The sequence below is a fragment of the Eleutherodactylus coqui genome, chromosome 1 (assembly GCF_035609145.1).
Source record: "Eleutherodactylus coqui strain aEleCoq1 chromosome 1, aEleCoq1.hap1, whole genome shotgun sequence".
Taxonomy (NCBI): Eukaryota; Metazoa; Chordata; class Amphibia; order Anura; family Eleutherodactylidae; genus Eleutherodactylus; species Eleutherodactylus coqui.
In genome coordinates this window covers 369767959-369786439 of record NC_089837.1, presented here as the reverse complement: position 1 = coordinate 369786439, position 18481 = coordinate 369767959, and the positions used below count along the sequence as shown (strand labels likewise).

At 39.5% G+C, this 18481-nt stretch overlaps 1 protein-coding gene across 1 annotated transcript in view; it reads right to left on the bottom strand.

Annotated features, from left to right (window-relative positions):
• Window positions 1-18481, bottom strand: part of FRMPD4 (FERM and PDZ domain containing 4) — a 454050-nt gene that overhangs the window by 223307 nt on the left and 212262 nt on the right. The window contains exon 3 of the mRNA XM_066578028.1: window positions 16829-16945. Within this exon, the coding sequence (XP_066434125.1) occupies window positions 16829-16945 (117 nt within the window). The remainder of the gene's footprint in view (window positions 1-16828; window positions 16946-18481) is intronic.

Genomic DNA, 18481 nt, shown 5'->3' with positions numbered 1-18481 from the left:
TAAGCTGCACATGCTTTTGACTCTGCACGGAAAAAAAGCGTTTTAAAAAACGCAAAAAAACTGAGGCAAAACGCAAAAAATTAGCATTTAGCACTAAAAACGCAAACAAAGTGATCAAAAAAGTCGTATGTACGCCAACATGGTACCAATAAAAACTATAGCTCGTCTCTCAAAAAATAAGCCATCACAGTGCTCCGTACATAAAAAACTAAAAATGTTACAGGACTTTGAATGCAACGATTTAGAAAAAAAAAATCCAAAAAAAGGGGTTTTATTGCAGAAAAAAAAGTAAGAATTTTGGTGTCATTGTTACCGTACCGGCCCGCAGAAAAAAAGGATTGTGTCATTTATGCTGCATGATTAACGCTGTAAAAAAATAATCTATGGCAGAATTGATGTGTTTTCTCTCACTGTTATCATAAAAAAAAATAATAAAAGTTTTACAATGTAGTCTATGTAGCCAAAAATAGCACCATTAAAAACTACAGTTCGCCACGCAAAAAGCAAGCCCTTATTTGGCCGCGTCGATGGAAAAATAAAAAAGTTATGACTTTTGAAAAATGGAGATGAATATCCGCCAAAAATCATTGCGCCTAAGGGCTTAAGAGCCCAAAATAGGCCATATCCTTAAGGGGTTAAGGACCAGACACTTTTTTGGGATTTTACCAATGTGGTGATTTAACTACTCAATTTTTTTTCCTTCGGCTACCAAAATTATTTTTGCTGTGCTTTTTTCCCCAAGACATGTAGGGCCATTTTTTAAATATCTTTTTCACTGAATTTTTTTTCACTTCTTTTTATTTTATTAAGGGGTATAAAGCTAAAAAAAAATTTTAACATTTACAATTGTTTTTTTTTTTAAATTAGTATATTTACGCTAAAATAAAATATTGAAATGGGTTCCTCATTTTGTTTCAGATGTTTTAATATATAATATGTATGGTTTTGGATTACAGGGCGCATACGGCAACGGTTTTGGTTGGCCTTGGCTTTGGGTCATTTTCTTTTTTATGTAAATAAAAATATATACATTTATTCTGTAATTTTTTTAAACTTATTTTTGTAACTATTTTTTTTACCATCTATGTCCCCCATGACATCATATAAGACCTCTGGGGCTCATTCACATTGTCTTTTTTTTGTTTCACACTTTCCCACTGTAACTGGAGCATCCATGGGAGCCCTAGTTACAGGGGAAAGCATCCTGCTGTTGGGACAATAGTCAGTAACAGAGCTGATCTGGGTCTGCTAGGACCCTGTACTTCTGCTGTAACAGGGAGCAGCCGGCGTCACTTGATCACTGGGTCGCATAGTGGAAGCAAATGCGCAATTGGTCCTTAGGGGGTTAAGCAATACAATGATTAGGCTATAAATACAGCCCTGTATGGGATTTGCAGAAGGACCCTCAGTTTAAAAAACTCAAAAGATACATCCTTTTTATTCGGCACTGGCCAAAAGTCCACTAGTTTTACAGACTGTCTGAAAAATAGTTGGCAGCCAGGAAGTATATAGATGTGCAATCTGTGAGCTGCCTAACTTACAGTTTTCTAAAACTGTTTAACAATGTAATTTCAGTGCAATTTAATGACAATGACAATGGCACCTAAATCAAAGAAATTCTAAACAGATGACTAATCCCACTGCTGATAGTCAGCCAGTGTTTAATGATCACATTTCATTTCAATAAATTGGCATGGTATGCAAAGAAAATTGTGACGAAAAATGATAAAATAGGAAATCTGTCTTTGGCGTCGTTAGGATTTACTTGTGGGTAGTAATGTAATTTCTAGCAAAACAACATATTGGGCTGGTGTAATAGCCCTGCGGTGCTGCCTTGTGAAATTAGGCTTTTTTCTTTATTCTGGATAAAATTGAAGTGCTATGAAAGGGCAATACACCCGTGGAAGAGCGGAAGAGACATTTGTAAATATATACAGAAAAGGAACAGTTCACTGAACTTGGATTCTAAGCATTTCATAAGTTTTTAAACTTTCATTGACAAATGTGTCATGTTAAGGAACAGACTTCGATATTTACAGTGTTGACCCCTTTTTTAAAAACTTCTGCAGTTTGCCCTGGCATGCTGTATATAAGGCCAAACCTGACTCATGGAAACCCATTCTTGCCTTATCAGTTTATCACAATTTGTGTTTTTGCTTGTCTAGCCGCTTTTTGAGGATTGACCCCAGGTTTCCAATCGCATTGAGATTTGTGGAGTTTCTTGGCCATGGACCAAAAGTTTCAACAATTTGTTCACCGAGCCATTTAGTTATCACATTTGCCTTGTGACATAGTGCCCGGTCATGCTGGAAAAAGCATTGTTCATCATCAACTTGTTTAGATACCATTCATGGCAGTGTTTTTAGGCAAAATTTTGAGTGAGCTCACTACCTTAGATGAAAAGCAACCCCATATATGAATGGTCTTAGGATGCTTTACTGTTGGCATGACATAGGACTCATGGTGGCGCTCACGTTTTTTTCTCCGAACAATCGTTTTTCCAGATTTCCCAAAGACTCTAAAGGGGGCTTCATCAGAGAAAATATTCTAGAGGGATAAGACTGCAGAGGACTGGGGTAAAGTTATTTTCTCCGATGAAGACCTCTTCACTTCGTGGAAACCAAAATTTGTGTCAGTCTCAAAACTTTTGGCCACAGCTTAAGGGCGGCTTTAGACGGACGTTTTTGCATGCATTTTTGCGCACACAATATGCATGCGTACAACACCCAGAGTAGAGCCTATTGATGTCAATTGGTACTTTCACATGAATGATTTTCTTGCGTGTATTGTGGTTTTGTGCAAAAAAAAAAAAATAGGAGCTGCTCTATTTTGTGTGCATTTGTGCATCATAGAGCCCCATAGAGATCTATGGGAGGTGTGCAAATACACTTGTGTATATGTGCAGGTATGCACTATACGCTACACAGACCAGTGCACACCATCACTTCCTTTGGCTTAATAGTCAATTCTCTTCTCTATATGCGCTCGATGGGGCCGGCGGCAGCAGCGCCGACCCCATTGAGAACATATACTAGACAAATCATTCTCCTCTGCCACAGCTGTAACAGCTTGAAAGCAATGGGCTGCCGGCGAGCGCGGGATGAATTTTCGGGAAGAGCTTAAAAATATAAGCCCTTCCGTGCAATCATCCAGAAATGAATTCATGAATGGGTGAGTGAGTGCTGCCTCTGATTGGCTCAGCGCAGGGACCAATTAGGGGCAGCTCTCACTCACACCCATTCATGAATTCATGAATGGGTGTGAGTGAGAGCTGCCTCTGATTGGTCAGGCTGTGACCAATCAGAGGCAGCTCATTCAGCAGGTGGGGATTTTAAATCCCCGGCTGCTGAATACTACTCTGAGCAGTTCAGGAGAACTGCCGCCGGCCGCGGCTGAACTCCGTCTGCCGGGACAAGGTGAGTGTATATATTTTTTTGTTGTTTTTACACATTTCTGGATGAATTTCAGGGAAGGGCTTAAATATTTAAGCCCTTCCTGAAAATTCATCCTGCGATCGCCCGCAGTGCATTGCTTTCAATGGAGCCGGCTGTATTGCCGGCTCCATTGAATTCAATGCACTGGACAGCTCCGGCCCATTTCTATTGAAACGCGGCTAGGAGCAGTATTTTCGGGCGATTTTTCGGCCCCGGTCACGCGATTTGCGGATGCGCATCCGTCATGCGATCCGCAAATCGCGGGAAAAAACGCCCGTGTGACTAAGGCCTTAATCAGATTTTGCAAATTCATATGAAAAGCTCTAAATAACTTATGTTATTACTTTTCTGTTTTTCAACAAATTTTATTTACATATGAATGAGTTTATGAATGAGAGTGTAGGACCGACCTATTAGACTTGTTAAGTGAGACCAGTCATGATCCATAGTTTACTGAATGTGAGGCTAGTGTGACCGGTCAGTCACTTGTCAGTAAGTGAAAGAAGCTAGGAGAAAATAAACTGCCTAATGAATATTGATGAGCAGCTACTTGGAGACTCACAAATGACATCCAAAAATTTCAAAATTAAGTTTATTTAACCCTTAAGTACAAGCCCATTTTTGTCTTAAGGATTTTTTTGTGTTGTTTTAAAGTATTTTATCAGCTATCACTCTTTTATTCTTATATCTAAATCACTATTTAGGCCAATCAGTGGTCGCAGTGGTCACACGCCATAATCCTGGCATTACCATTTGGTGGTAGAAGCCATGATCCCCGGAGTGTGGCATATGACCACCGCCACCACTTAGTTTTTTAAAGGTCAGTTGACCTTTTTAATGTTTAACTTAATCCATTTTTAGATGCATGGAAAATACAATTCTAACAGTTTTTTGTGTGCTCTCTACCAAAATTGACAGAATAACTACATGTCATTATGAGTTCATGGATATCAAATGATTTACAAAAAATTGGTACTCATTGTATTTTTGCTTTTTTAATTTCTATTTTATTTAATCATAAACTTTATTGAGTTATGTCTAACAATTTCCCTAGTCTTCTTAGAGGATTTTTACTTTAATTTTTTTTTTTTAAACTAAAATTTAATGTGACGTCTACATGATATTACATTACACCCTATGTGGGTAAAATTGCATTGGCAACTGCTAAGGCATTTTTAAAAGCATTTTTAATTTTTTTGTTTTATCGGGCTAGCCATACCCAAAAATATTATCATAATCTATACTCACCTGTTTGGGATCATCACAGATCCACAACTTCAGGCATCTGGGATGGGTAAGTGTAGGTTAATTTATTTTTAAGCAAGGGCAGCATGATTTAAAAAATAAATGAATAAATTATTTAAATTATTTGGAAAACCACTTTAAAGAGAACCTGTTATGTGCTCATTTTATCAGAGCCAGCTTCATAGCTGTGTGTCCACAGCCCCACTGACTCCAACAATGTGTTTCTTTTGGTCATAAACACCTCGGTTCCCCCGTATGAGCACTTCTCAAATTCTGCTCCTGGCACTCTGAATGTGTCAAGTTCGTGGTCCTAATTGCTCACACCATACCCAACCCTTAGGGTCCTCCTAGACTGGACAATTGACAGTTGTTCCAATGATTATTGCTACTGTGCTTTCACACAGGAGTGACAATCATTCCATGAATGGAGGTGGAGCACACTGGAGACCACTTCGCTCCAGGTTCTTGATTTTTATGCCTGCTTAAACTACACAATAAGCAAACAAATTATAATTTGTCATTCAGTTGCTAGTAGCATTTACACTGAACAATTATCTTTTTGTTTTGCACCAGAGGCGTAACTTCAAGCTTCTGGGCCCCGGTGCAAAATCTGTAACAGGGCCCCCTACTATAATGCTTTTTTTATAGTACTGGTCTACCAGTATAGAGAAGAGAGGCTTTATGGGCCCCCTAAGGCTCCTGGGCCCGGGTGCAACCGCATCCCCTGCACCCACTATAGTTACACTTCTGTTTTGCACTATTCAACAAGAAGCTGAACAAAAAACATTCCATGTAGCAGGACCCTTAAGGACAGGTCAGTTCTTCTTTAAGGTATGCCGTAACTGGGGTTTATATTGGACATCTCAGGCACCTTTCTTAAGGCCCATTTACATGTAAAGATAACCTGTCAAAAGATTGAAAAATTTAGCGATCTATTTGCATGAAGTGTTAATGGACATTAATGGACATTAACACTTTATCATCTTCGTTTGCATGTAAAAGGGCCTCCAGTAGCTGTTTGCAGAGCCCAGTGTGTGATTAATCACACGCCTAGTTGTGCATACAATTGCATTGTTCTCCTGGTGGCTGCAAATTACAAGAGTATCTGCAGACTCCCGCTGAGATAACAGCGTGCGGTCTATTGAGAGATACTTTATCTCTTACTAACTGAAGGATGGATTTTAAGTTCACCTTAAAATCATTGTTGAAATGAAAAGTGCACAATACCGGTGTTTACATGTAACGCTTATCGCTCAATTGCAATCCCGAGACTGGTATTGTGGTGACAAAAGGAAGCTCCCTACCTTTGTCAGCACCAGGATCTTATTGTTCATAGTGCAGAAAGGGTTTTAAATAGCTAGGATCTGAGTTTTCACTAATTCTGGCCTTTAGTGTTGGAGCATGACTGTCTTGTTTTCCAACAGATGATCACGTGGGCATAGCTTCTGGGGGGAACCCTTCCCATGAAGTATATATACATAATAATGTTGGAAGGGATTAAAAAAAAATAATTGAAACATTGTACAAAACTTGTTTCTAACAACTTTCTTAAGAAATTCGTCCAAAAATATACGAAAGAGTAAATACTTAAAAAAATTATCAAATGAATTAGTAAACGAATTTACAGAGCCTCAAAATCTGCCGCATAGCCTTATTATGTCTATCATTAGTCCTGTACTATCTTTGACACTTATTTTTGCAGGTCTTTTTCTGCCAAAGTTTTATTTCCAATTGGCAAATAGCTATTAAATTGATGTTGCTTTTACTATTTCAGTTGTGTCCATTTAAGATATATTTTTCCTGGCATTAAAAGCGAGAATACTGGAGCAAATATGAGATTTACTCATGTTTAATGTCACTGTTAATAGAACATTTTGACATTAGGTTGTTATGACAGTTATTCTTAAAATTGAAAAAGAAATATTGTTCAGTTCTGGAAATATCTAATTTTGAAACGGTTATGGAGAAACCAACATAACAGTAAATTATAATACTTGTAGTTAAAGGGTTTCTTTCTTCTACAATGTATCAGCTGATCTCCATATCCAGGTATCTATTATTAGATCCTAGTAGTAGTAGAAGTGACAACAATCCATGCTCTAATCTAGTGTGCAAGGTATGGATTCAAGTGGTCAGGTTTTATATCTAGCTCCATAGGATTCTGATGTCTTAATGAAAAGCTAACATTTAAAATTAAATTAGAATGATCAGTATTTGCAAGACATTAATGCATTGGTATTAAGAATTCACGCATTGGCCAATGTTAACGTTCTCACTAAATAAACTGTGTTCCCTTACAATTACCTTGTATAGCAGGACTTATACAACACCATTAGAGATGAGCGAACGTACTCGTTTAGGGCTATTTCGCAATCGAGCATCGCTTTTTTCGAGTAACTGCCTATTCGGGTGAAAAGATTCGGGGGGCGGTGTGGTGGAGCGGGGGGTAGCAGTGGGGAACAGGGGAGAGCTCTCTCTCTCTCCCCCCCCCCCACTCCCCTCTGCAACCCCCCGCTCCCCCCTGGCGCCCCCCGAATCTTTTCGCCCGAGTAGGCAGTTACTCGAAAAAAGCGATGCTCGATTGCGAAATAGCCCTAAACGAGTACGTTCGCTCATCTCTATACAGAATGCATAGTTGTAAAAATAATCTAGGGTATTAAAAGGGAACCCGAACCACGTGCAGCATGAACTCGGGAGAGACATGCCCATCCGGCATAAGTATGTTTGATTCTGAAATGCAAAACTTAATTCAAAGTTTGACTTGGAGCTCTTGCAGCTCTGGTGTCGAAAAGGCAGGCTGTTCCAGGTTCTACCTGCCCACAGCATCAAGACTGCTTATGTATAGGGAGAGAGCTGTGAGTCTTGATGATCTCTTGATCACTCAGAGGTCTGTTTCATACTTCTGGAAAACATATATAGACTGAATGGGCATATCTGTCCAAGGTTAATGCTGCTGTGGTTCCGGCTGCAAGAACTTAGTGGCAGGTTCACTTTAAGTTCATCCTGGAACTGCCCCACAGATGCCCTGGAGTAACCACAAACAGCTGATTTTGGAATAAATTTGCACAAATCCCATCCTCTTTGCAGACTGCTGGCAACAATGCAGAGTGAAGAGCTTGTAAGTGTTTTTGTTTGTACCAATATGAATGTAGTTTATACTGAAAGATAGTGAACGTAGGCCAGCTGCACACGGGTGATTTGCATTGCAGAATCCAGAGCGGACGTCCACCTCCGGATTCCGCAGCAAATACCGCCCCAATAGCATGCTATGGCAAAGCGCGCTTTCCTCCACATGAGTGGAAATCAATTTCTGTACAGATTCCACATGCACGGCTTCCATTGACCTGGCCCTTCTGCAATGCCATTGCGGAAAGCTCGTGGATTCTGCATCATCGCCTAGAGACGACGTGGGAAAATAAAAGAAAAACAAACTGTACTGCACATGTCCAATGGCTTGCGGATGCGGCTGGGCACAGGGTCGGGACCCGCTGAGGGCTCAACCCGGCCGTGTACAGTTGGCCATACACCGTACCATGCTTATAGAAAATTTCCCAAAACACAAGCAAGCATTTGATCATTTCCCCAAGCTCTTATCAATTTTTAATACACAAAGCAATGTCTGTATGAAATAAATAAAACATGAAAACTCTAAAGGTGTAAGGAAAAAAGCAACATCTCCCAAACAATTTGTTCTGAAGGCCAACTATTCTAAGTGCCCAAGTTATACTTTGTAGATCTCTTTTGTACAGTAAAGTCTGATCAACACTATATTCATGTTTTACTTATAAATTTTGAAACTTCATAAAAAGTTAATGTCTCATAAAGTACCATAGACCTAAAAAAAAAAGTAAGGTGAAAAACTCTAGCAAGGCAGGTTCACTCCTGTTACCAGTCGAGGGGTGTCCCTATACAGTCTGACATTGTCCAATCAATTCTGACAATGCTAGGCTGTGTAAGGAAGCATGCCTTTGACAAAAGGAATGCTGTCACCCAGTTGTCTATAATAGAGAAATTGCAAAATGCAGAGTTCTAAAAAACATGTTCCAGAATGGTTATTTCATGGGAAATATATGTATATACTAAAACAGACATGTCAGGGGACTTAACACATTCCCTTTAAATGATGCAATACTGTCAATTTAATCAATTTTGATATTCATACATTATAAAAATGGACATGCTTCTTTAGCCCATGAAAAACTTTTATTTTATAATTTCTTCCCCTTAATTTAAATTTTATCACCTTTTGTGATTTTTTTGAGGATATTGATCCATTTAGGAACTCTCTGGCTTCTCTTAGTGTATAAAAGCTCACTTTTTTAAAATTTTTGAGTCGAACTTAATCAAAAATGTTATTGAAACACCAGATTCCAAGGATGTAATTCCTAACTCTGAATTCCCTTTTACTTCTTGACAATAATCCAGAAAATGGGCCATGCTCTGCGTGTCGATGCATCCCCAGGATTCCTAAACTCAGAGAAATAATACAGCAGGACCCTTACATGTTTATTAGCACACAAAGGCTTTCTGTCAGGGAGTGAAAGTAAGTTCAGTGATATGAATTGCTGTACGTCCTTAGAATCTGTGTCTCTTCAGATATCCACATATTATAGTAGCTGAGGGTAGTCTTCAATAGTAACAGATTCCATTTAATAATAGAAAAAACTTAAAGGGGTTGTCCCGCGGCAGCAAGTGGGGTTATACACTTCTGTATGGCCATATTAATGCACTTTGTAATGTACATTGTGCATTAATTATGAGCCATACAGAAGTTATCAAAAGTTTTATACTTACCTGCTCCGTTGCTGGCGTCCTCGTCTCCATGGTGCCGACTAATTTTCGGCCTCCGATGGCCAAATTAGCCGCGCTTGCGCAGTCCGGGTCCTCTGCTGTCTTCAATGGGGCCGCTCGTGCAGAATGCCGCCTCCGTGTAGCTCCGCCCCGTCACGTGCCGATTCCAGCCAATCAGGAGGCTGGAATCGGCAATGGACCGCACAGAAGAGCTGCGGTCCACGGAGGGAGCAGACCCCGGCGGCCATCTTCAGCAGGTGAGTATGAAGACGCCGGACCGCCGGGATTCAGGTAAGCACTCTCCGGTTTGTTTTTTTAACCCCTGCATCGGGGTTGTCTCGCGCCGAACGGGGGGGTTAAAAAAAGAAAAAAAAACGTTTCGGCGCGGGACAACCCCTTTAATATGCAACAGTAACTAATGTTGACCATTGCAAGTACTGCTGTTTATAATTGAAATGAATCTCCAGATGTGAAGGGCAGTTATTTGTAATCACTATAAAAAACCCTGCTTTTTTGAAATATCACGTAAGGCCCTATTTACATGGGCGAGTGTGATATCGGTCTGAGTGCAATGTGTTTTGGAGACACATGCATCACTTGACTGCACATGTGATTCCCTTGTGCATTTTTTAAGTGAGTGAAAAACTTATGTTGGTTCAATAGTAAAATCGCATCGTACTCGCAAAAAACTCACATTCACATGTGTTTGTGACACAATTTTTTTTTGTGCTCTCATTGGAAATGCTGTGATCTTTTTATCTTGCGGCACTGCTGCGAAAAAAAGAACGCCCATGTAAATAAAACGATTTAAAATAATGGTTATATTCACAAGCAATTTCTGCGCATCTCACAAACCACAGAAATCCCCTATGAAAATGAATTGTGTAAATACACCCTATGGAGGATTTCACACGGGGCGTAAAATTAAGCCATGGGCCAATTCACACCAAAATCCATCTATCTTACATAGAGATTTTACTCGGGATTGTCGTAAAATTGCTGTGTAGTTCACCCTTTGCATCCTAAAGTACCTATTTTTGTATTAGTCTATGATACTTTGATATATTATACAGTATGTCCACCACTGAACGCCATTTCTCTAAATATATGTATAAACATAGAATTAATTTACATAAAGAATCTAAATAATCTAGTAACTTTGTAAATGCATTCCATTACTCATCATTATAGACTATTCATCTTGTATTGATCATGACTGACAGTCTGTATTAGAGCCCAGAGTTCCATTCAGTGTCAGCAGACAGTTACTTAGTAGTTTAGCTGAGCTCCTATAACGCAGTATGACAGATAGTTTTTCCTATATCAGATTACTGTACAGCGCCTGGTGTAAAGATGACACTTCCCAGAATCCAAATCATTAGAGAAAGTCTTGTACTGACGTTGAGTCAGCAATAAGTGTTGGAAGAGTTCATCTCTGCAGCCAAATGAATTGTGAATGCAGCTTTGTTCTAAAATACTTGCTGTAACACCAGATCAAAATACAGTAAGTATTGTAATGTCTTTATAAAAATCACTCTTTGTTTTCTGAACTTTTATTCTATAGGATAGTGTTTTCACATGCATATATGCTTTCACAAACACATGACAACTAAATTGAAGCCTATACCAGATATAGAATTATTTTTGCTCTTTGATGTCTTAGGGTGGCTTCACACGAGTGTGTTTTTGTGCGTGCATATGCGCGCACAAAAACACGTTCCTATTAGAACCAATGCATTCACTATGGTGTGTTCACATGTCCGTGTTTTACAGGTACGGGCCTGTAAAGATAGGACCTGCGTGCACCATAGGGAATGCACGCATTGTTTTCAATGGGGCCACGGCTGCTGCTGGCGGCTCCATTGAAGACAATGCTCTGCCGGCACCCCTGAATTGTTTTTCAGGGAAGGGCTTTACATGTAAGCCCTTTCCTGAAAAACATGAATTTTAGTGTAAAAAAAAATACCTGTCCACCGCTGCCATGTCCCCGCAGGGATGAAGAACACATCTGCCACATGCGGTATATGTTTCTGTCATCCCTGTGAAGAAAAAGAATTCCCTGCTGCACCTGCCACATCTGTGACAGATGCAGCAAAGGAATTCTTCATCCATGCGGGGAATAAAGAATTCTCTACCACACCTATCACAGATGACAGCTGCGGTATGGGATCCAGCTGCCGGCATTCTGTAATTGTTTTTTAGGGAAGGGCTTTAAGCATAAACCCTTCCCTGAAAAACAAGAAAAAATGGTGATAAAAATAAAAAATAAAAAATACTCACCTTTCTTCAGCTGCCAGGGCTTAGCCACATCCAGCCGACTCTTCTCCTGCAGTGCTGTGAGGAGTATTCAGCAGGCGGGGATTTAAATTCCTGCCTGCTGAATAGGATGCCTCTGATTGGCTGAGCACTGTGACCAATCACAGGCAGCTCTCAGGTATTGAATGACAGCTGAGAGCTGCCTCTGATTGGTCCCTGTGCTTAGCCAATCAAAGGCAGCACTCACCCATTCAGGAATTCAGGAATTTTTTTTTACACTAAAATTCTTGTTTTTCAGAAAAAGGGCTTATATGTAAAGCCCTTCCCTGAAAAAGAATTCAGGGGTGCCAGCAGACCATTGCCTTCAATGGAGCCGCTGGCAGCTCCATTGAAGGCAATGCACGGACCTGCATACATGCGTGTTTTTGCACGTACATAGGAGCACATGTATGTATGCACCTATGTACGCACAAAAACATGCTCGTGTGAAGCCACCCTTAGACTTAGGGGAAGAATTAGGTAAAAGGTAATTTAAGATTAAGGAGCTATCCAATGATATGAAGTAGATCATTCACTAAAATGAGTCTGATGTTAAAATTGTCACGAGAAAAGCTAAATGTGGAGGATTACTCCTGTCCATTTCTGCTCAACTGAGTGTGAATTTGTTCTCAATGGGGAGAGGTGAATAAGCCACTACTAAACACCTCTGATGGCAGCTTAGCTCCATGAGAACAAAGGATCAGGCATGTTGAATTTCAACATGCCCAATCCATCTTTCCCGTAAAATCTGCAATTGGAGAGAGAGTAGCGATACCCCCATACACATTAGATGATCAGTGGGTTTCGTCAAGTTCATCTGAGATCTATGGCTATCTTAAAAATAAATGAGCTCCAAAACTTCCCACGATGCTTTGCAAGGCTCAGGTTTCAGCGCATGCACATTACTTAGTCGAGATGCAGACACCTCTACTTCAGTATGCATATCCATAGCCAGGATCAGAGAGCCATACAGTGCAAGTACAGAATTTCACTGATGAATGTGCTGACTTCAGCAGCAGAGGGAGATGACACAGCGATGGAGGGGGAGGGAAAGGCCAGACAGCATGACGTAGGACTTAGACCTCCGTGGCTTGGCGTGGGCCAATTTGCATACATGGTGGAAAGTTATGAATATGAGTTTTTACTAAAATGCTTTATTTGCTTGTTTTGTTAAAAATGTGTGTGTCATGTGGCAGGGAGCGTTGTGGGGCCAGTTTAAGATGCTGGTGATAGAATCCCTTTAAATCAACTATTTTGATTCCCCAAAATTGATCAGAAATTTGAAACCTGAATTTGGGCTAAACCGCATTGGCGCAATGTTTTACTACCTGAACGGAGATCACTTCTTATTGATCGCAGATCCATTATTGGTAATATTTGTGCAACCGGCCCTAGATCAAATGTCTACATGGCACTTTTCCATTGTTTTTAGCAATTTTTACATTTATGTTACAATATGTTTTGAATCTGCAGGAGAGTTACATTATAGCATACTATCAATGGTGATTTGTTACTTGTTAGCAAATTGATATACTGTATGTATATTTACTGCACATTTTAAAGATTGCTATGGTTACTCTGAAGTTCTGCCACAGTTTGACTCAGAGTTGGATTGACCCCTGAAGAATGCAGCCTAGTTTTGTATTTAATGAAGTGGAGGTCTTCGGAATTTTTTCATCTCCACTTTAAACAAAACATAACGGTTTTTTTTCTTTTTCACCATAAGGGCTCATTCACACGGGCGTGGCATGCATGCAGCTCTTAGCTGCGTGAAAAAAATTGTAACTATAGCTGCTGAAAATCATATTAATGGACAACTTTTACACACCTAATGTGAGGTACTGAAAATATGCGCTGCTGGAGACAGACGAAGGGAAGCCCCGAGAATTCCCTTCATCTCCCCGGGGCTTTCCTTTATTGCGCCCACCTCTACCTACTGCTTCAGTGTACAGAGCAAGTGAATATCTACTTTTAATACCTCTGTAACCCCTGCTCTATATGTGATTGTCTACTCAGAGAAATCCTTTTGGAATGCAATTAGCTGGGTCATGCTCCTGGTATCGTGGCATAGCTAATTTTTGGTGACTGTTGCAGGGCTAATATCTAGTGCATATCTAGCTGAATGGCCATCTATGTAATATAAGGACCTATTGAGTCTATCGGAAGGAGAGCCACTGTCACAGAGCAACTCTGCTCACATAGGAAGCCTCAATGACCTTATGCCATTCATGCTGGAGACAACCCTTTTAACGTTACACATAAAAGTCATATGATCACTAAAAACTAATAGGCTATTTGCTAATAATAAAAGGTGTCCAAAGTCAGCTTCAGACAAAGAAGAGAAAAAAGAATTAGAACGGAATGCTTTAAAATTGGCCTTTCTATGTGATTTTTATTCTCATCTCCCCCCCCCCCCCCAAAAAAAATCATAAGAAAAAGTGGAGATGGGACCCCATATTTTCACTTTCTAAAGTAGTTTACATATTCGAAACACAAGGGTTCTGTGCTTTACAAAATGCTACCAATGAAATCCGAATACAGGGTGTCTTGTTTCTGAGACCCTAAAACATCAGTTATAATCTATAAGGTTATTTCAGCAGTTAGTTGTTTAGCCTTTTATTGGATTCATTGATATAAAATAAACCAAAATGATGGATAATCCAAAAAAAGGGAAAACCCATCACTCTCATCCCCCTCATAACCTCTTCAATTTTTCACTCTGACTTCTCTTTATATACCATTTTTTCATACTCCATTACCTGTTTCATCAACTTCAAGAGCTGTCAGATACCTGCGACTTCATCACACAATCATAATCTTATTATTAATAATCTGGCCACAAAAAGAATTCTGGTAATTGCATTTCTAGCTTCAGTTGAGCACTTTAAATATTGTTGGATTTCCAAGAACACACTAATAGGATTTGGAGAGACTTCTAATGAATATGTATTGCTGATTAAACCATATACTTGTTTCCAGTAAGATTCAATATTTAGACAGTGTCATATAACTTGAAAGAAAGTTGCAATTGGGATATATGTGATAATAAAAAGAGAATTCTGGGTAAACCAAACTGCTCCCTGGGACTTTCCCACTCTGGATAGTTACCCTTCACAAATAACTGTTACCCCATCCATACCATCAATACCATTATTGTGCCAAATAGGTGAATACACAGTGGATCCACTTAACCCCTAAAAATTCTTTATCCAAATCCATGTTATATTGAGTGCATAAAATAGTGAACAGATTTTGAAATGATCTCTAAAGATTCGGGGGCCGGTGCGGGTGACAGGTGAGTTGCGGCGGAGAGCGGGGGGGAGAGAGGGAGAAAGAGATCTCCCCTCCGTTTCGCCCACTCTCCCCCGACGCTCCCCGCCCCCCCCCCCCCCGCCTCTCCAATTTCTGGCTAATTGACGCAAGAATTTGAAAACTATTTTTAGATCCCCCAAATTACTCTATGATATGTCTTAAAAAGGGGGGTTGTAACATTATCATTTATTTGAATCTATAATTGATTTTCCTGTACATCAACTGAACCCACTTAATATAATTAAGACTCCAAGAAATACCGATGGCAGAATACTCTGCACAACGGCACTTTTATCAGCACCACCCCAACCCAGTCTTTAGGAAGTTAGTTTTCCCTAGTGGCACCTCTAAGCTGCCAGAATTTGTACCTATAGAAAAAGGGAATTCTCAGGTCAATATTAGAGAAACCATGATTCTTACAAAAATATATTATGAAATTATTAAGTACAGAAATTTCAAAACATGGTGGTGACCTCCCTTGACCATCCAGTCTCTGAGCAGCTACACATCTAGTATGTCCAGGCTTTATTTCTATGTATTAAATATACATATATAGCCCCACACATCAGATTACTGTGTTTATCAGCTAAAATAAGGGTTAACTTTGTCTTAGTATAAAAGTTACTGCATTCCCGATGGAGAAAAGTAAACTCCCTGCGGTTTGCTTCAGCAAGCTATCTGTCTATCAAGGCAAAGGTCCTATTCTCACCTAAACACTGAATGTAGCCATGGGCTGTAGCTGGAAGTAATTCTATTACAAGGTGCACCCGGTGATAATAATGCATTTGTTACGTTTCAGTAACAAATTGCTCCTTTCCCTTATAATTCATATTGTTTACTCTGTTATTTACTCTATTTTTGTAAGACCTGCAAATACCAAAAATGTGTGGAATATTCCATGCAAAATAATAAATATGGAAATATCACTCCTGCCAAAACAAGTAGCTATGTTCCACTAATAAATGTTACATAATGTGTATGCTAATATTTACTTTATTAACAAGATGTATGCTCAGAGGAACTTTCCAATAGTGTAATATTGATGACCTATCCTCAGGATACATCATCAATATCAGACTGGCACGGGCCCACATCCACGACCCCTGCCAATTAGCTGATGTTTAGCAACTGTGGAAGGCCAGAAGACACAAAACTCCACCTCTTGTGCAGTGGCCCAGAATGGTACTGCAGCTTTCTTCTATTCACTTTATTACCAGGAGGCAGACCTGCAAATCTGATACTGTGGACCTATCAAAATTATAGAATTGGGAAACCCTTTTATATCAACATAGTTATATCCCAAAAAAATGTGCATCCCATGCTGCAAGTGGTCTGACCTAAATCCCATTTTGATTTCCATATTTATGTGTGATTAACCCTTTCCAATCCACTGTCTGACCTCTGAAGACATTATGATTTAAGACTGTACTGCTTTGATGTTGGAAGAAGCTCGTCAGGGTACTCTTACTGTATATTGCCAGCCTCTCTGCTGTCGGAGCCTATCCAACGCGTCACCACATGCAGTACTGGCTTTAGCCAGCAGATAGCGCTGTTGTGTAACAGCAGAAAATGAGTAAGCCCCCTAGGAAAACCAGAGTACAAATTGGATTGGAAATGGTTAATATATGTAGTAATATGGATCTAATGACTACTGCTTCTCCAGCACCATATTATTATAGAGAATAATGTTCACTTACATTAATAGAAATAATACCAATTAAGTAGGACAGATAAGAGAATATATCTTGTACCTGATGAAGAAGTCTCTCCCATCTCTGTTTGTCGCCATCTCCCATCCATAAGGTGGTCCCTGAGACAAGTTCCAGGTCCCAGTGGGTGGAGGCCACCCTGAAGACTTTGTTCTGTGACTGAAAAAAAGCAAACAAACAATACAAATTCAACTCTTTTATTCATTGAAAGCCACTATACAGTAACGCACAACACATATACCACTTAAAAAAAAAGAAGTCAAGAACAGTGTAGCAGCTACTAAAAATGGACAAAGAGAACTGCAGTTGTTGGAGGAAGTGAGAAGTCCTCTTTAAAGGCTAGGTCCACCTTCACAAACCATTAAATCTTTTTCTCACCTTCTAAAATGGAAAACTCCAACAACATTGCAAATCCTAAAAATATAGTCTACCGTTATGTGTCTACAGTTCCTATGCAGACCTACTCATCTCCATGGTAACAAACTACAAACAACACTGTGTAGTCTGATCCTGCAGTCATACTCTCTTCTTTCTTTCTACTATGTCTCTCTAACATAAATTTGATATGTAAGCAAGAAATTGGGGATGGAAGAGAGTTTGACTGCAGGAATAGACTATGCAGCATTTGTTTACAGTCTGTTACCATGGAGATGCATAGATATGCTTAGCATCTGTATTTGCTTATTTTTTTTTAGGATTGGATGCATTGTAAAAAAAAAATATTAGTTGCAAAGATGGACAAATAGTAGCCATTAATTTTACCCATAAAGTAATGCTAAGTTATCAGACACGGGATTTGGACAAAAGGTGTCTGTCCTTCAATAGGAGTCTATAAATTAATGTTTTGCAAGGTTGCCTTGACAAAGTTACTGCTATCTTCCTCAGATGTGTAATCTTTCATCATGAATTTTTTTACAACCATTAACGTAAATTGATTTTATAATGAAATATGCACTGTAGGTGGATTGCCTAAACATAAGCATTAACAGTTAAATAAATCACAATATAATTGGTTGGATCAGATAATGACTGGTCAGTGGTCACCTATGTATACTTAGTTACCCTCACTTTTAGGGCGCCCACCCACTGGCGATTTTTTTTTCTTTGCGTTTTGCGTTTTTCCTGCAGAGCCATTAGAATTGAATGTACTCCTGTCCACTGGCGTTTTGCGTTGCGTTGCGTTTTTTAACATAGGAACTGTCAGTTACATATGTGTCCTTATTTTTCTCCTAATGCACCCATGAAAGTCAATGGAAATTAATGGAAAAGCCGCGAAAACGCAGCGAAAAACGCAGGGAAAAACGCCGCGAAAACGCGGCGTTTTTCACGCACGACAATCGCAAACGCCAGTGGGTGGGCGCCCTAAGTATTCAGCTTTATATACTAACAAATAGCTATAAAAGATTAAGACGAGTTATTTTATTTATTTCACTGATGGCTATTCTTATACTAAAGTTACAGATGTGTCAATCGTTAGCATGACTGATGCATTATGCTAATTAAATTAACAGCATTGTAGTGCATTGTAGGTAAGTTATCATGCTGCATTAAATGCTAAGTCAGCGTTTGCTACATCTGTATCTAACATTAAATGTTCTCCACAAAGTCAGTGTTCTGGCAATTTTACTTCTGTTTGTTTCCCAATATAAAGCCTTACCCCGATAATAAGCCCTACCCTGATTTTCAGGTGGTGGG